Source organism: Podarcis cretensis (genome assembly GCF_951804945.1).
Source record: "Podarcis cretensis genome assembly, chromosome: 1".
NCBI classification, from domain to species: Eukaryota; Metazoa; Chordata; class Lepidosauria; order Squamata; family Lacertidae; genus Podarcis; species Podarcis cretensis.
The window spans coordinates 94,347,416-94,367,260 of NC_137170.1; the positions used below are offsets into that span (position 1 = coordinate 94,347,416).

The window sequence follows — 19,845 nt, forward strand, 5'->3', positions numbered from 1 at the left end:
GTTTGCTCAAACGGAACAAAGAGCAGGGAAAGCCCCTCCCCTCCAGGCAAGCAGAGGGGAAAGCTGAAAACATGCAGGAGGGAAGAGAGAGAGAGAGAGAGCGCGAGCTGCCTGGCTTGGGTGGGTAGGTGAGGGAAAACTTTTGCCTTCCTTTCCTCCCTACCCCTCTCCTGCATTCTTAGCCAGCTGCTTCTCTGCACACCCCTCTCCTGCTCCTTGTCCCTTCTGTGTTTTTCCTTCCCTCCCCACTTAAAATGTGGTTAAAAAGCATGGATCCACATGGATCCTCAGGATCTTTGCATTGGGTCAGCCCAAATTCACCATCAGATCACATAGCATGTCCATGGCTACAGCCTGCCCCCCAAAAATCACGCACCCACTGTTGCCTGGGGCTGCAATGGTGCAAAAACGTGGTTAAAAAGCATGGATCTACATGGATCCTAAGGATCTTTGCATTCAGTCCCCCCAAATTCACCATCAGATCACATAGCATGTCCATGGTTACAGCCTGCCCCCCCAAAATCACGCACCCACTGTTGCCTGGGGCTGCAATGGTGCAAAAATGTGGTTACAAAACATGGATCCACATGGATCCTCAGGATCTTTGCATTGGGTCAGCCCAAATTCACCATCAGATCACATAGCATGTCCATGGCTACAGCCTGCCCCCCCAAAATCACGCACCCACTGTTGCCTGGGGCTGCAATGGTGCAAAAACGTGGTTACAAAACATGGATCCACATGGATCCTCAGGATCTTTGCATTGGGTCACCCCAAATTCACCATCAGATCACATGTCTGTGGCCACAGCATGAAGCACAAAAATGATACATCCACTGTTTCATTCAGAATGTTTTTTCCCTTGTTTTCCTCCTCTAAAAACGATGTGCGTGTTATGGTCAGGTGCGTGTTATAGAGCGAAAAATACGGTAACCTTCATGTACCCTCGAGCAGCTTTCTTTCTTTCTTTCTTAAAACCTGTCATGGGGTGTCTCTACCTGCCACTGGCTCTGGCTCCACCTACTACTTGGTTTCCCTGTTTTCAGCTTTACAGGTCCAGTGGGCACCAGCCATCATAGTACAGATCATACGTCATAATACTCTTAAGCGAGACTGAATTAGGTTTGGTTCCCTGACGTTGGTGACAACCATGAGTTTTGTCACAGCTATGTTATATATTAAACAGCCCTCACAGTCAAGTGTGGGTTGATCTCCTAGAAATCCCCTTGTGCCTTCTACCAGGCCCCTGCAAATCCCAAGACATCTCGAGGCTCCATGGTTAGCTTGGCCAAGAAGCACTGTGTTTATGATGTATAATACTTAACAGAAATAAAGCAACAGCACAGTCATTGTCAGGGAACAGAAGATTTGCAATATGCCCCATGCAGAACCCAACCTTTAAGTCATTTGGCAACAACATCCTTTTCTGTGTAAGCAGAGATTTGTCATCTTTAGTTGACTACTTTCTAAGCTATTCTTTTCCTGACTGAAATGTTATCCTTTTTAAAAGAACACTTAGGAAGGGGGGAGAAATTAAAAACCTGCCCTTTTTCATTCCTTTCCAAAATCAATGTTCAGTTAGTTATTCACTTCCATTTTCATAACAAAAGTCAATATTTGCTCCTGCAGAGATTTATTTCCTTGAATCAATAAGTTGATGTGTGGTGGTACATATTTTAATGGGAGAAAGGCCAAGTGCTCCTGCAGGAGACTTCTATTATTACAGGCTCCTGTGGTAGCTAGAAAGGCAGTCTGTGAAAAGAGGGGGGGGGGAGGCTGGACAGAGGTGGGTGGGTGGGTGTGGGTATGGGTTAAACGAGAGGCACTTCAAGGTTTGAGAATGCACCGAGCCAGGGGTTCTCTGCGAAAGGGCCCACACTGCTCTGCTCATTTCTCCACCATTGTTGCCCTGGCCCATGGCTTTCTCCTACCTCCACTGTTATGATGGTGTCCCCCTTGCTGCTGCCCCACATTTTAAACCTTTTGGTCAGCAGGGACATTCTTATTTCCTCTCTCCTGCCTCCACTGCTGCTGCCTGCTACTCCGCTTGTGCTTTCTTAAAAAACCTTTTTGACCAACCAAGTGGCTAGTGCTGTGCATCACTTTACTGGCTGAACTTCCAGCAGCCTGCCATTTGCAGCTGGAAGTTGATGAGCTACTGGAACCTGGGTTGCACAGTGATTTGCTTCATAAGGCACAGTGCAGTTTCCTCCGCCGCCCACAATCAACTGCTCCTCACTTTATAGTATCATGTGGGGAGTGGAGAGCGTAGCGTGTTATTTTGCTCAGCTACCCAAGTACAGGGACTGTGGGGTCCTGAACTATGGTCATTTAAACGAAGTGAAGTTGAGTATGTAGTTAATTCTTTGCCGTTTGCTCATTTGAGTTCAAATAATCACTAGCAGAGGCTTGCTCGAATTGCTAGATCAGGAAGGAAATCTGGTTGAAGAGTCGAGGTGTAAAACCCTGCAGCTAAAGATGTAAGACAAAAAGAAATATTGATTATACTGTACTGTATAATATCTCTGTTTTAAAGTGCTGAAGATGAGTACTCCTCAGGATTGACAAGCCATTGTAATAACACACTGACCCATTTCTGAGATCACACATGACCCCATTAGACTCCTGGCTGCTACCCAATTCTGACTTCATGGCAGAGGCCACCACCCATAGATAGGTGCCATGTGCAATTTCCCTCTTTCAAAAAAATACTCCAGGTGTTCTGTTGAACAATTCTGAAAAGGAAAAGGAAATAGCACTTCACAGGAGTGCTGAAGTTAAAAAACAACAACCCTAAAGCTAGTCTATATTTATTTGTAATTTCTAACACACCCAAAATCACTTTTAAATTTTGTATTTACCTTTTTTATCATTTCATTCCACGCTCCTCCACATTTTTACTCCAACACACCTTCAGAAGACAACTGATTTATCCATAGTTGGCTGTGGGATGGTCAAACTATAAAACTGAATGCTAAAATCTGGAGGGGAATCTGACAGACAAGGATTTCATAATGATTCCTTAAAAAGGGAGGGAATAGTTGCAGTGTATTGCCGGATCTGACCGCTTTAACTTGCCTTATTATGATGTATCAAGCAGGTGATGACCATAAAGTTGCAGTAAGGCCAGAACTGAATGGTTTTGGTAACTATGAGGCCTCACCCCCATTCCACTTCATTAGTGGCTGTTCTCAGGGTTAAGGAAAGATGTCACATCATACAATTACTAGAGCCATATTCAGGGATCCAGTCTTGTGTGTAAAACAAAACATGAGAATAAGGGTTGATGTGTTGCCAAGACTAACCCACTCTCTCAATAGTTTTGAGCCCTCCACAAGTATGAAGACAAAGGTTTGACATGAGGAGAAATGTCTACTTGAGGCTCCCCACACTATTTTGAACCCTGAACAATCAGGATTATTAATCTTGTGGCCAAAGTCCATGAGTACAAGAGGCTGCCTCCCTCAGGCCCTTGCCCTCACACTTATGTAGAGTTGACATGCCAGAGAGGGTGGGGCTTGGCAGAACACCTAATTTCTCTTCACATGCTTGTTTGCAAGTGAGGGGATTCAGCACCCAAATCAGGTTTATATTATCAGAGAAAGTGGCGGGTATAAAGTGGCTGCTTTTGACAGAAGACATAAATGTAATAAAATAGCTAGTTCTGGCCTCAGACTCAAACATATATTGCCACTTGGAATACAGATTGAGTGTTTTAACCACCAGTTATATCAGCTGTCAGTGATACAAGGGATCATGTAGATACAAGTGCATTTAAATAATATGAAGCACTCAGATACTATAACAACACGGGCCAAAGACGTCTCACAGTTGCATCTATAAATCACTCTAGAACAGAAAGCTGTGTTTTACTGCTCTCCTGGAATATGTTTCGCTTGAAGAAGTCATGATATGAATAGTGCTGAAAATGGTTCTCCAACTTATTCTTGCAAATCCCACAGAGGCAGGGACTTATTAGCTGCAATTTTCAGATAAGGCACTGAGGAACTGACAGTTTAATGTTCACATTTCAAGAAACTCAACATCTCCTTTTGAATCTAACAACGTGAATGACGATGGGTTTTTTGTTGTTTTTTTAGAAGCTACAATAAAGCATCTATTTTGAACACAAAGAAGTGGGTAATCTTTTTGAATTTATTTTTTTAAAAAACAACAACAGCATAGCTGTTTGCTTTCATTCTTACCACAGCAGCCACTGTTCAAATTATATCAGCCGTTGGTTCTAATCCAAGGCCCAGGTATATACAGTGTACACACACACACACACACACACACACACTGGTAGGGAGGGGATTCCCCAGTCTCTTCACTGTCATTACACATGTATAGTGTCTTCAGTGTTGGAAATGAATGGAGAAGCCCCTGGAGCACCTTCTGTGGATAAAAGTAGTAGTCTTAAATTTTCCATGCTCTTCAGTTGGTTTATTTCCACTTAAGAGTTCCACAAAAAAGAAAAAGTACACTTGTCACTTCTCCCGTGACAGCTTTATTCATACAAGGTGCTCGTCCCTGATTTCCACCAGTTCCCCCATCCCACTGATGCTCCTATATCACAACCCATGCCTTTCCTGAGTGCTTCATACTATTTAAATTAAAACTGGAAATTGTAGAAGGCACAAAAAGTATACATTTCCTACACAAGGGGACTTTTCGGCGGGGGCAGGGCAGAAGCTGCATAAATCCCCATTTGTTGTGCAAAGTTTTAAGAGTCCAGATTCATACTGGACATGTGGCAATAGTTTGACTTGCTCTCTCAGACATTGCATACTCCAAATATAGGCTTGGTGAATAAGGTAGGTTTGCCATATTTCAAAGAGTAAAAACCAGGACACCCCAAGCTTCTCTTTAGGAAAATCCGAAAGTTGTTGAGCTTCCCCCCCCCCAAAAAAAACCCTCCAGAAAACACAAAAATTTTCAGTTTATTTGACTTGAGAGCCATGACAAACCAATGCCTTCCAGAAATGCCCCCCCCCCCCCCGGACGTCACTTCCGCTTTTGAAATCCTGGTATTGTTCTGGTAATCCCAGACATATGGGAGCCATGGTTTTACAAATAAAGCGCTGCTAGGAGTTGCTTCTTTTCATTTTCCAATGTCATTTTTTACCCTTAAAAAAGTCTTTTTAAAATTTTTTGCTCAATTGTTTACTGCTCACTTGATCATTTATTCTTCCATCAGGGCCATAGAAACTGTGAGGGAAATTTATTTCTGTTTCACCCCTGAATTGGTAACCCAAAAGAAACCTACTTCTGTGGAAATATTGCTGACATCTGACTGCCTTGGAGGCAAACAAATGTGTATATATTTGCAGCCAGTTCCTCTTTCCATTGGCCTTCTGGGATACAGATTGTGAAAAATATTTATTCATTTTCTATTTAATATATATTCAGTGGGGGCGCAGGGAGCAGTGGAAACAAAAGCTGCTAATGTAGTATGTAAATCAAATTATTTTAATCCACTTAATATGGTGACGCTTTGCTGTTGTTGATTAACACCTCCCAGTTATCAGGGGAATAGCAAAGCAGTTGGAGTAAGATTAGCAAAGTCCCTATACAAATAAATGGTTGGATGTTTTCAGGCCACTTTAACATCATCACAACCAGACTATGCACTTGTACAATACAAGATCTCAGAGTGACAAAATTCACAGGTCTTGGAGGTGCATGCTTCCTTCTCTTTTGCATCTCACCCTTCATTTTTATGAAAAGTTAGCAGAACATTTCTTCCCAAGGACGTCGCTGGAGAGGAATTTATTATTTTTCCTATGGTATACAAATAATAATAATAATAATACATTTCAAAGAAACTTCTCATTTAGACAATAAAGGCTATAGGCAGTGCAGATAATTTTATTTTTGCAACCAGAGTTACAAAAGCCTTAATGAAATCCAAGTATGTTTCAAATTTTACGTTCTTTTTCAGGGGAGTTGTGAAATTATAATAAAAAAAACCTGCTAAACAGCCAGAAAATCATCTGCTGATAAAACTTCTAACCACCACTGTGATAAAGCTAGGAACTTTAGCATCAAGAAAAATAGACATATAAAAATATATGGCATGAATGCAAGTTATCAAAAGTTCTAATGAAAAGTAATTATTAATAATTGTTTACACTTATATATCCATTGTCGGGGGAAAACTAAACACACAAAAACGTTCAAAATGTGAAATTTGTTTCCAGTTGCATGACATTTTCCTCTCCCTCTCCCATTCAATTTAGCTATTCATTGTTCAAAACACCTTTTTCTATAAAGAACAAAGTGTTCTAACCAATAGGCAAAAAAAAGAAGATTTCATTTGAGCCAGGGCACATCACAAAATATCCCTAGCCACTGCTGCTACCTGATTAACCAGGGGGTAAATTCAGAAGCATCTGTATGGTAAAATCATGCATTAATAAGTACTTCATTCATCGCCTCATACCTTAGACCACTTCCTCTCCTTTTGTACCATTGTGCAATTAACCAAGAACAGCCTTCTGACGGTATCATTCGTGTGCTCAGTTTGAAGAGCAAGACAGAAAACTCTTCCCTAGAGGTCTGTGAAATTCCAGGGCTGAATGCTTTCCAGAAGAACTGTAAAAAATTCTTTTCAGGTTGGCGTTCAACAACTAGGGTTGAACAGGCATCTGATAAAATGTAATTGGGTATTTTGTCAATATACTCCTCTTTTTCTTTTTAGCTGCTGAGACCTGCTCAAGGACCTTGAGAAGGAATAGGATAGAAAATGAACTAGATAAATAATATTTAGATCGCCTTGCCCCATATAGGTCTACTCGATCAGCAGAACTGGCACGGTTACAGGTGCTGCATAATATTCATTCCACATTTGGAATAAATCAGTCTTTTAGTGTGGAATGCCCTGCCTATTGACATCAGACAGGCACATTCATTGTATTTTTTCCCAGTGCTTGCAAAAAACATTACCCAGATATGTAGAATGTTTGCATGTGTTTTAATCTGTTTTTAGCTTATCACTGATTTTAATTTTATTTGAATTTTTAAATAGCTGTTTCTACTGATAATTGCATTCTTTTTGTAAACCACCTTGTGTTTTTTTGAGGGTGTTTTTTACAATCAAGCAGTATATAAAATTAGGCAGTATATAGCTTACAAACTTTTCTCAAATTCAAAGAGAGTGAGGATCTTAAGCATTAAATCGTAACATAAAGAAGCAAATAACTATTTTGAGGAAATGATGCAATGGCTCAGAAACACTAGGAGTCTCTTTTTTAATGCGAAGCTCACTTCTGGGTTTTAAAATTTGTGCAATAAATCTTGGCTGCAGCACTTGTAAATTTTGACTTGGGTATTTTTGCTTACTCTCACATCTGTGTTACCTGTGAGATGCCAAGGGTGGATTCAAGTGACAGTAAAGACAGCAGTGGCCGCTTAAATTGCTGGGGGATGGCTCTAATTGCATGATGAAATGCAATTATTTGCCACATCTGGTTACATGAAACCCAGCATCTCTGCTTCCCTGTTGTGGGTTCTTAGCAAAACTGGGTTGACTTTTCCATGTGGAAAGTTGCTAAATGGGTGTTAAATGATGTTTGGATCCACCATGAAGTGCTGTGTGAAATAGAAATAGATTAAAATTGAGTTGTTTTCAGTGATGCAGCCTAGAATTCCAAGGCCAGCTTCAATGCATGTGAAGTACAAACCTAGACTGGCTTTTAAAAAACGGGACCTAATGATGTGAATCATGTCAGTGCTCTTTCTTTTCTTTTTTTAATAGAAAAATGGTGCTGGAACTCACCATAAAGTTGTTATAATAAGTGCCACACTTTTAACATTTGTGGAGGTGGGGTGTGTGTGAAGGTGCTGATACTGTGTACCCTTGAGTACCCCCAGAAAAAAAGGACTGATTACAGTAATCTTAAACATTATAAAAGGATTTCTTGGTCCCAATGATAAAAAACACACTTTGTGTGTTTGCTCAAATCAACAAGAGGCTAAGCAGGATTTAACTATACACCAACTGGATATCTTAAGAGCTACAGTGTTAATTAGATAAGTAGCAGCCTTCCCTATAGTGGCTTTTTTAAAAAAGAGAGAGAGACAGAGAAAGAGAAGGCAGCTATTTAAGAATGATGGCAATTGCTGGTTGCTTCTGATCTCTTGGGCACATGCTTATATAAGTTCAGTTTGAGTGAGCTTATCTTTATTGTGTAAATAGTATTTCTTAAGTCTGGGGACATGCCATGTGCTAGCATTCGTCTTAATGTTAACACTCAAATGATAGTTGGTGGCTTGTACACTTCTGTTGCTGGGATTATTTGGTCTGCTACTGTCGGTAAGTGGAGATGGGCAAAGCTACCTTGTGGCTCAAAAACAAGCCATTTCCATGCAAAATATATTTTAAAATGTATTGGCTGACTTCCCTGCCATGCCAAATTTTAATCCGTTACTGCTCCCACCCTCTGATATCCAAAAAGAAGAAGACTTTCCTGGACACAGGAAATATTCACAACCAAGTACTGAGGGGCCTTGCAAGCCTCCATAATTTCTTCCTATTGGTGGCTACCATTTGTGCAGACAGTACAGATTGTTTGTGCAGACAGTAGTGAAAGCCTTTGGCAGCCAGGAAAGCATGCATGTCTTCATAGATTCCGACTGTCAAAGACTCTGATTGTACTGCCATGAGAGGTCACTGCTGGCTGCATGAATCTTTTGACAGGCAGACATGAACAATCTAGGACAATCTAGGCTAGCAAAGGTTTGCTACAAAGGTTTCCACAGCCTCGACAGTTCAGATGATTCACATGAATGGCTAAGGAAGCGCCTTGACCTCAGGCTTCAAGAAATCTTGAGCATGCAGCACCTTCCAGGACTTCACCAGCAATGCTACTTCTTAATAGTAGTAGAACATACAGTAGCTATTTCATCAACTGGTAGTGTTATTAGTGCACTTTCTCTTGCTTTATTTATTAGGTTTCTGGCCAGGGGATGTTGCCTCCTGTTTCTTTGCTTGAGGCAAAACAAAAAGTGCCACCACCTATCTTCTCCTGCTGCTGCCAGTGCTTCACCAGATCTCATTTGATTTTTCCTTCTAATATGAATCTTCCCTTCATAGAGAAAGGTGTAGGATAAGAGTGCACAACATCTTTCCTCTTGATGTTGTTAGACATGCTGACTGAGGCTGATGGGAGCTGGAATCCAACAACAGCTGGAGGACATCACACTACCTAGCCCTACTATGGGAAATAATAACAAGTATGGACTCAGCCTAAATAATGCTGCTAGTTGTTCATAAGCTGGTTATTGAGAGACTTTAAGGAGTTATAATGCAGCTGGGAAAATTAAGAGATGGGCTGAAGAAGGGTTTGCAAAGAGTGTATAAAGAGACTGACTGAGCTTTTCCTCAGTTGGGTAAATGTTTAAATGTAAATGTTTAACTGACAAATGCTCCTTCTCTGTGGATAATGAAGCGGTGCAGTCCCAAGCCAAAATAAGAGAGAGAGAACGCAAAAGCTCAGAGAAGCGCTTCTTCTCTCTCTCTTATTTTGTTCTCACTCTTATTTTGGCTTGGGGACTGCACCGCTTCATTATCCACAGAGAAGGAGCATTTGTCAGTTAAAGATTTACAAAGGGTTCCAAAGGGCCAGTCAGCTGTGTTGGGACAATCCCATTGAGAACGTACACTTTGAGTGGAAATGACAATCCTAAGTGGAAATAACTTGTAACTGTCACATGCCAGCTGGGTATGCCTAAAGGAAGTGAACTGGCTTTGCTCCTGCCAGCCAAGATACTGGCCAGCTTGCCTAAGCCAGCAGATGAGTTTGCATTGACAAGTAAGCAACACTTGCTCACTGCCCAGCAGTAGATGGCTCTAGAGCAAAAGAAGAGTCAAAGGCAGCAGCAATCCAAGCAAGGGAGTAATTAGGTGGAGCGTAGAGTGAACAAATGGAATAGAAAGAAAATGACTTGTCCAGAGCTGTTAATAACTAGTAAGAATGCCGCTGGGCAAGGATTTGACAACTAAGATCGAGAGATGAACTTGTTTACCTGAAAAAAATTTTTAACTTCACGAAGGGAAATTACAATAATTGTGCTGGAGGAGAAGACTGATTTGTGGGAACTAAAATGCAACCCCCCCGGGAACCGGGAACGATCCGCTATGAGAGACTGGTGAAGAGACACAGAAACTTTGACAGCTGTCAAAGTAGCTGTCAAAGCAGGAAAATAAAAGAGAACTTTGTTACGATGGCTTTGCTGGTTAGATTTGTTACAATTTGGACATAAATTATTGGAAATAAAGGCAACAAGTTATTTGACTTTTGTGTCTGATTTTGAAAGAAATTAAGTTACCATATTCCCTCTAGAGGGAGGCTGGGACATTGCAACAGTAGCAGCAAGTGGAAAAATACTATGAATTTGAGCAGGATCTGTTATCTCTTGGGAAAGCTGCAAAAACGAAGCATTATTTTGTCTACAGAGGTTTCTATACTAAAGGAGACAATGGATTTATCTATTGAAGAAAGGAAGGGACTTGACGCAAGTTATGTTCCTGAATAACAAAAGCCTCTGTGGAGAACAAGAAGTTTCTGAATTAGAAGGTTTCTGCAGCAGAACAGGAAAAAGCAACCTGAGGAATAAGAGCTGGACCAAATTTGAAGCCGGAGTATTTGGAACATCCAGACTTTAAAAGGACCAGGAAATAGAATTTAAGTTAGACTCTTAAACATAGAGGTCTGGATGGAAGAACAATGACTTTTTCTGAGAGTTTTTTCGAGACTGGACTTTCTGAAATTAAAAGCTATCAAAAGACGGCAAAGTGGAGTTGAGATATAGACACCAGGCTGGCAGTAGACAATGGATGAACTTTGGGGATTGGAACCGGGGAATTGGGGGGGGGGAGAGATTTGGAATCCAAAGGCTGTAAAATTATATATTACTTCTTTCTTTACTTTTTTCATGTTTGTTGTTTGAAAATAGGGGAATTCGTGGAAGGGAAATGGGGTCGATCTTAGGGAATTATATAAAATATAAGGAGAAATGGTTCATTAAGATAAATAAGATTAATTTGGAATAAATGGGTTATTTAAAATTACAAATAAGGTTTTAAAATTTGGGGTAAGAATCTGTGGAATCAATTTAAGGGAAATGGAATACAAGAGGGGGAGGGGGGGGAAGTCCGGGAAAGATGCCACTGAAACCAAGTGTAAATCATATTTGTTTTTTCTTGCTTGCTTGCTATCTTTCCTTTTTATTCTGGAAAATTTTTAATAAATATTATTAAAAAAAAAATAAAAGAATGCCGCTGTAGGTGCATGTGTAACGTTTACTGCATATCACCAGGAAGTTAGAGGTCATAATGGAATATTAAATGACATTTAATTATGGGACTGCGGCTCAATAACAGCCCGGAAGGCAAGAGGGGGGTATTATGAGCAGATAGTCTAAAAGAAGCAGTGTAATGGAATCTTAAATTTTAAAACTGCTTTAAATTTCCCTTCAATAGATTCTAGCCAGCAGTCACAATAAAATTAAAGTAGAAGGCTCCCATATCTGTATTTAAACGGGATTAAAACTGAACAAATGACTTTTCTACAGGAATGAGCCTGGCAGATGTAGTGAAGCAAATGTGTATTAATAGCAGTATAGTCTTAGAAAGTGCTGTTGCGGTAGTGTTGACCTATCAGTGTCCGCTAAAGGCAGAAGGATCATCTAGAGAGTTCTGAGTAATCTACATCCAGCCTCTAGGAACTGAACCCATGCTCCTGAACCAGGTACATTATTTCTGTACATTGGTTCAGTGTTGAGGTTTCCCCATCCTATCCTTGTCACTTGGATTCTGACTATTCCGCTGATGGTTTAGGAATAGTGAGGGTTGTGGGTTGAACTTGGACTAGGGAGACCTGGAGTTCAATCTCCACTCATCCACAAAGCTCTTTGGGTTGCATATCACTGGGTGGAATCCATCTGTTGCTCATGCGCTCACAGAAGAGCTCTTGATTTAGCAGAGGTGTGTCCACCAGCAAAAGAGGAAAGCAGGCAATTCCCCTCCCCCTGCTAGGTAAAGGTAAAGGTAAAGGTACCCCTGCCCGTACGGGCCAGTCTTGGTAGACTCTGGGGTTGTGCGCCCATCTCACTTAAGAGGCCAGGGGCCAGCGCTGTCCGGAGACACTTCCGGGTCATGTGGCCAGCGTGACATCGCTGCTCTGGCGAGCCAGAGCCGCACACGGAAACGCCGTTTACCTTCCCGCTGGTAAGCGGTCCCTATTTATCTACTTGCACCCGGAGGTGCTTTCGAACTGCTAGGTTGGCAGGCGCTGGGACCGAGCAGCGGGAGCGCACCCCGCCGCAGGGATTCGAACCGCCGACCTTTCGATCGGCAAGCCCTAGGCGCTGAGGCTTTAACCCACAGCGCCACCTGCGTCCCACCCTCCCCCTGCTACCTGCAGGCAAAAGTGCCCTCTGAATTTCTGTTCCAGATTGTTGGGGGACCCTCCAGAACAGGGTGGAAAGTGGTATGGAAGTCTACATGAGGACAGTGGAATCAACAGAGATCCCCTCACCCTTTTCATTAGCTGATGCCTTAATCCAAAGCTCTTCTTTCATGCAAGGGCACTAGTTGGATTTCACCACCTCTCTGCCTTACGTTAAAGGATGAAATGAGAACATCTCATTTATGCCAGCTTGAACTCAGCTGGGGGCAAGGTGGAGGTAAAATGTAGCAACTGAAGAAGGCACTATGATGAAGCTACAGGAATAGCTTGGCCTCAGTAATCCATGCTCTGATAACCTTTCATTTTTATTCCTGCCATACATACTATGCAGGGCTGCCCTTGAGGACCGCTTGGAAATTGTGGCTGGTGCAAAATGTGGTGGTTCATCTCTTGAGCAGAGTCTCCAGTCAGATTAATGTTTCTCCAGTTATTAAATATTTGCAGTTGTTTCCAATCCATTTCCACTCTGAATTCAAAGTTTTACAAATGGCATAAAAAGCCCTGGATTACTTGCATGAGGGAAATCCTCTTCCGGTATGTGGCAGTCCAGGGAGTTCAGATCCTCTATGGAGGCTCTCCTTAATGTCCTAACCTTGGGAATTACACGTAGGCAATCCTTTCCCCTGGCAGCATCCCTGCTCTGGAATGCCTTCCCATCCACTGTTTACGGTAATCTGTCTGTTTGTTTGGAGCTTTGGCCTGCTTAATGTGAAACTGTTCACGTCCTGTTTTTATTGTGCTTTGCTGTGACTTTAAATGAGATTACTTTGTCTTATTGAATATCATTGTTGCCTGCTCAGAGGATGTTTGGATGTAGAGCAGGAGATCAATGAAACTAAGTACAGTATGTAGATAGATATCTAGTTGTTCTATGAGATGCAGTGACATTGCTCTTCATGTGCTTAAAGAATTGCTGTAGTTTAAGGGTCAGGATCCTTTCAGAACAAACCTTGGTTACAGCTTAGTGTGCCGCAGCAGGAAACTTCATGTCCAGGAGCCCACATGTTTGTGTGATTTCGCTCAATCAAATAGTGGCTTAGTATCATCCCTTTGTGCGCAAGTGGAAGGATTTCCCACTAATGCACGGGGGGGGGGGGTGTAAGGTGCTGGATCTGCCCTGAGCACCTATGCTCAGGAATTGGCAAAACAAGAACTCAGAATTCTGATTCTGGTAGTGCTTAGCCTTTGGAAATATTTCCCATTTCTTAGTTTATGTGAAACTGCATATGTTTCATTTTGAAAGTATCTGTGCGCCATAGAATGGGATCACACTTGGTGACAGCTGATCTGCTTTTCTTTCCTGTACTAGATTGCCTATGCTGCAGTGGACTGTGCCAAAGAACAGAACCACGACCTGTGTAAGCAGGAAGGTGTGGATGGTTACCCAACCTTTAACTACTACAACTATGGAAAATTTATAGAAAAATATAATGGAGACAGAGGGGTAAGTACATGGTGCTGTTCTAAAAGATGTACTGGTGTGGGGAGGGAGTATCTTTTTTAAGTGGTTTCATCAGCAAACAGTAAAATCACCAGCAGCAACAACAGGGACACAATACAGAGCCAGTTATTTTGCCAATGAGTTTAATGCTTCCATTATGAATTCCTCATGACTGTGTCACCTTATTCCACACATAATGCATGCATTTAGCATCTGGAATTAACTCAGTAGAAAATTTTGGAGGCTTTTATTTTGAGTCTTATAATTTATTAAAAATTTAGCACTAATGAAAATGCAAAAATTGAACGTCTGCCAATTCCACATCAACTCCTAGCCAATGTAGTGCAGAAGCTGTTCCAATGGGCTCTCCATATTCATTAGGAATCTAAGCCTTTGGTTGCCCTGTACACATTTGGAAATTCACTACACACAGCCAAATGATAATAGATTGTTTGTTGGTTTTGTTTTGTGACCAAAACCCACATTTTCTGGGCAGTTTGCACTGGGCACCTTTAGCTTATGACCTTGATGTCTCCTTACATTTCAGGTTTTGCAGAGATAGATTATTAGCAGTTCACTTGTATCTTGAAATGGAGGAGACAAAAGTTTACCAGCTACTCGAGAATGCTCAGTTTAAAGTTCCATAGCTAGGTTGTTAATAATTGCCTGGAGAAGATGGGGACCTAATGTGAAAGAATGTTTTGTATATTAATATGGCCAGTAAACGTTGTTGAGAAACATTTAGCTGCAATATTATTGCTGCTGGTACAAAAAAATCTGTAGATATATAGAAAGAGAGGATTTGTGGTATGATCCTGTGGGTCTTCATTGAGGCTTTTTATTGAGGTTGAGGTTGTTCATGTGGGAATTCTGTCAGGATAACATCTCCACAATTTGATCCTTAATGAACTAAGCCATACTGTAAACTTTGTCATGGATCAAGTGTTGTGCTTTGCTTTTAAAATGAAGCTTTATCCGCCTAAATATAAATAACAGGGAATTGAGTTTAAGCCACAACATCTCTTTGGCTTTATAAATGCGCTTACAAAAGTAAAGGGATTTATGAAAACCAACAGATCTTGTTTGTTTGGCTAAGGAAGAAAAAAGCAAGTGTACACTTGCTCTTTCAAAATCACACTTTGGGGGTGGGGAATCTGGCTAGTTGTCCTAGTGTTCAATTGTCCTTTTCGTTTCTTAACATCTGAGTTAGCACAGAGTGCCTCTCCATCTTCATTCTCTCAGTTACTAGCAGAGGGCTGCCTCCCTCTACCCCCGCTGGAACCTATGTGCTCAGAGGAGACTGTAACTTCCAAGTGCTTACTGGGAAATTGGAGATTTTGTTAAATCCTTTCGTTAGTTTAAAAATATTTCCATTTGTGGCAATGAGCAACTTGCCCCCGCCCCCCAGTCTCTTCCCTCCTAGGCCAACATTTCAGCTTATGTTAGGTAGTGTGATCCCTGTTAAGAGTAATTCTAGCAGTGCATCTTTGGTACAGCAGCAAACTGCTCATATACTGTCATTGTACTCATATGTTGCAAGGCTGTATTTATTACATTGAAAATAAGGATACAATCTCTTACTAGCTCTCATTAAAAAAAAGTAGTCGGCTTCTCATATGCAGTGAAAGAGAACGTTCCCTGTGAAGTCTCAGTGGGACTCATGGCACTTACTTTGGCTTATCTGTCTTACAGGGCTCCAAATAGGTATCGTGCTTTAGGCACAGGGCACGTCTAGTAGAATATTTATCTGAGGTCTTTCAAACATTCAGAATAGATTTAAGATAGATGTAGGAGGAAGGGGAAGTCACTGAAAATCACATTCCTGGTTGTTTTGCTGATGAATTCCTTCTCTCAGTTACCACTAGATACCACCCCCAGTCTTTGAACCACAGGCCCCATATCATATAGCAGTAACAGTCCCTTCAGTTTTAAAAGTAATAATTGACCATGTGATGGTGGCTGCTGTTCAATAAATCCATGCACCTAAACTTCTTTGGATCCCAGACTGCTTCTACACTGCAGTGAGCCTGGACAAAGGCAGATAACAGACCAATGCAATGTTGCTGTGTTGAAAAAAGGACCTGCTAAACACATCTTGAAGTGGAGCACTAAAAAAGAGTGGGGGGGCTTATTTTAATTGTAGTTATATATCCTTTTCAACAGTTACTTGGGTATTGGACATTTTGTTAGAAATGGAGAAAGAAACATCACACACAGCTTCACTGGGCTGGATAATGTGTTTCGGATAACACTTGTAATAGCAGGTACATTGCTAATCAAAAGCTAGTTCTTTGGGGTGTTTACTAGGATCTCAAATTTCGCAACTAGTGATGCGGAACATTCTGAATTAAAATTGACAGATTCAGCCGACAGAATAGCAGTGGTTCCATTCCCTCTGCATCATGTGCCCAAATAGATCAGATGAGTTGTCAGGTCTAATCTAAAGCCCTTGGAAATTAATGGAAAAGCTTACAGACTTCTGTGGTAGTTTGGCTCAAACTCTCGCTGTTTTGGGAGCATGACCTCATTATTTTGATCACTTACAAAGAGACAATATGCTGCAGATTAAAGGCATAGTTCTTTGCTGCAGAATTCTCACAGACATGGCAGAATAACGGCAGAACTCCCCTGCCCTGCAAATTTCACGTTCATTTTTAGTAATGACTTGTTTCAGAATGTGGTTACACCTTTCAAGTATTTTCACATTGGGGAGCCTTCACAAGGCGGTTTAATTATCTGATGAGTTTAGCTGGAAGCTTTTCCTTGTAGTGATTATTCCATCTCAAAAATGGCTCGGCAGCAGAGGAAGCTTTTAAGAGGGGACTGAGATAATGAAGGACATATGACCAGGTGTGGGCAGTGTGGGGACTGAACTGTGAGATTACCACTCTGAGGAAGGAAGATTATACAGTTTCTAGTGGTGGAGGCCAGGAGGCTTTTGAAAATAGTGTTCCAAGACCAGGAGCAGGTGTTAGCAGACTGGAATTGGGGGAAGTTGTGTGGCAAGAGTGAGCCAGGGGAGAGGAAGGCAGCAGCAGCAGTGTGCACCATACATCCTTCACATAGCTGTCCACTTAGGATTCTGGAAGAGTGATGAAGCACTTAACTCACACTCTGACCCCATCCATCCATTCAGAGCAACCATGATGCTGTGGAGTGTTTCTTTTACTTAAGGGAAGTGTTCAGTTTGTGACCAGATGGTCACTTGTCATATAAATACAAGGACCTGCCTTATCTGCTCCTTTTACCTCTGCCTGCACTACTGCATGCCCATTTGCCTGTAGAAGACGCGTTGGAGTCCTGTGTTCCAGTTTCACTATGCAACCAATGACTTTCTTTACCTCTCACATTCTAGGAGTCTGGATTCTCGACTTTCATGCGGACGCTCAGAGAACGGGACCATGAAAAGATAGGGAAGAGGAAAGATGAGTTGTAATTTCTGCCTCACACGATGATTTCCACTGCACTGTGAATGGTCTCAGGGCCACTGGTACAATGCCTGGGATTCCACATCTTTTTAAAAAGAGAGACTTTGGTTTTTTTTACAAACAGCCATTTGCCATTTTGTACAATTTTGAAATAAAGTGAGATCATTTGATTTTTAAAAGGAAAAAAATAAATGACATCATTGTTGCCATATTCTGTTATGGAAAACGAAAAGAAGAGCGTTTTCTATCCATTTGATGCACCTATGCCCACTTGATACTCCTATGCAATCTTTTTTGTAATCTGTAGGTTTGATAGTGATTTCCCCTGACAAGGTGATTTCTGCATTTTTTTTAATTTTTGAAGAATATTATATGTGAAATGGCTTTTAAAAATTGGAGGGTGAGGATGAAAGGAAGGTGCAATGGATCCATCAGGAGCGAGTTCCATGGAAACAGACAGAGCTTTGTGGTCCCGGTGGACTCTGCCCCAAGCCTCGTCAGGTGCAGTTGTGTGCACAGCACTTATTTCAGGAACCAGGTGTGATTAAGTGCACTTTCAGTCCTTATAGTCCACGTACTAAGCAGACATCAGCCTGCACTGCTCACTCCCGCTCTGCATGGCTAATGGGACATCTGTCAGAACAGGGTAGTGTGTGGAGTCTGAATGACAGATCTGCCACAATTATCATGCAAGCATCTTTTGTAAGTGGGGCCTTTTCCAGGAACAGTGTGTGTGCGTTTCTAGTTGTGCACAGCAGTGCCAAACTAGTAGGATGACTAGTTGTGACTGGGACATGCTCTTGCGGTCTTGCTAGGTTACACTTCCTTCCTAGAGAGATTGGGGGGGGGGGCAATTTTTAAGGTGCTCAGGGATAATAGGGAAATAATGAAGAAGCATTGATTGGCCATTTCAGATCTTAATTGACTGTAGTGGTGGTTTTTGTTTTGTTTTTGTTTTTTTAATCTGCCGTACTGTTTACATATCTTTATAGAATGTGTGGGTTATTTCAAACAAATGTCTCTGCATTCGGCACATATCAAGCACCGAATGTCTCTCAGTGTATGTGTTTGCTCTCACGTTGTCCAATGCTCCTGTAAGCATAGGAGTGGTGTAGTGCAGGTATAAATAAGGTTCTACTTAATTTATGATCTGACCATAGGAACTGCGTATTTGCTAAGCATTCCATTTGACTGTTGACAGAGGCACTGATATTTTTGATATGAAGAAACATCATGCAACAATACTTGTTTACGTTCCAAAGGCTTGTCTATGTGAGTTAACTACAAAAGGAAAGTATAATTTTTTTAGAATTCTATAGAAGCAAGTTGTGCTTAAAAAAAAAATTGTTTAGCCCCTGTCAGTGATGTAAGAAAATAACAGCATTACTAGAACTAGCTTTTAAAAGTCCGTAATTATGTGCAGATTCTGTGAGGTGAGGGTGATCTGGACATTGTGTCTCCATGGGATTTATTATATTTTTTGTGATTTCCAATTTGATCAAAAAGAATAAAAGATTGAAAATATGCTCTAATTGCTGCCTTTATTCAACATTTCGTAGGCCAGATTGCCTGAAGCTGCTGTGCTGGTGACCAAAAACCATTTCTGCTAGCCGTTCTCGCTAGCCACACCGGAAAGGTCAAGCATCTCCAGTCTCCTCTTCCATGTTTTCAAAGTCCCTGTGGGGAAAGAACAAAAGTCTCCTTGCCACTGTCTTGCCTAATTGTTAAGGCAAGTTACAAGTAACAAAAGAGTCTTTGTAAAGCTGTTTCTCTTGACTCCTCTGCTCCATCTGGCGGAAGATGCAGGTAAATTCGGGAAATCTGTAATGAAATAAAACCCACAGCCTCTCTACCTGGGCTACTTCTTGCCAGTACACAGATCTGCAGAATTGTAAAGTTGGAAGGGAATACAAGGGTCATCTAGTCCAACCCCCTGCCATGCAGGAATATTTTTGCCCAACATGGAGCTGAGCCCCACAACACTGAGATTAAGAGTCTCATGCTCTACCAACCAAGCTATCCTGCAGGAAATAACAAGCTGTAGAAGAGTACATAGGTGCATGGGAAGTGATTAGAGCCCATTGGTTAACTGAAATCTGGTGTTCTTCCTTACAACCTTGTAGAAACTTCTCAAGTGCAAGCAGAGGCACTATATGTCACCTGAAGAGGTTCTGTGAGATGGGTTCTGCTTGAGGATCACCTATAGAAAGATCAGGGTTTTAAAGGAATGTTCCTTCCTTCATAATAGTCTCAGCTCCATCAAAGGAGATAAAAATTCCCTTACTTCACTCCATCAATCTGGGGTGTCCATTAGCAATGAAAGTTGGATCTAGCAACTCTAACAAACTTGCTGGAATACTTATAGGATCCATGCATAGAAAAGGGGCAGTAGTGGTACAGTATGACCCACATACACTGTCACTTTTGAATATAGTATGCGTAAAACGGCATGTATGAAGCCGAGAGTGTCACTGGAGTATTCTCAGTGGAGAAACAATCTCTACTC

The 19,845-nt window shown here is 41.5% G+C and overlaps 1 protein-coding gene across 3 annotated transcripts in view; it reads left to right on the forward strand.

The window, feature by feature from the left end:
* PDIA5 (protein disulfide isomerase family A member 5) overlaps positions 1 to 18,871 on the forward strand; it is a 147,211-nt gene extending 128,340 nt beyond the window's left edge. For all 3 annotated transcript variants that reach the window (XM_079993758.1, XM_079993757.1, XM_079993759.1), the window contains exons 16-17: positions 13,780 to 13,914; positions 17,267 to 18,871. In XM_079993758.1, the coding sequence (XP_079849884.1) occupies positions 13,780 to 13,914; positions 17,267 to 17,347 (216 nt within the window). In that variant the 3' untranslated portion in view covers positions 17,348 to 18,871. The remainder of the gene's footprint in view (positions 1 to 13,779; positions 13,915 to 17,266) is intronic.
* Positions 18,872 to 19,845: the final 974 nt, after the last annotated feature.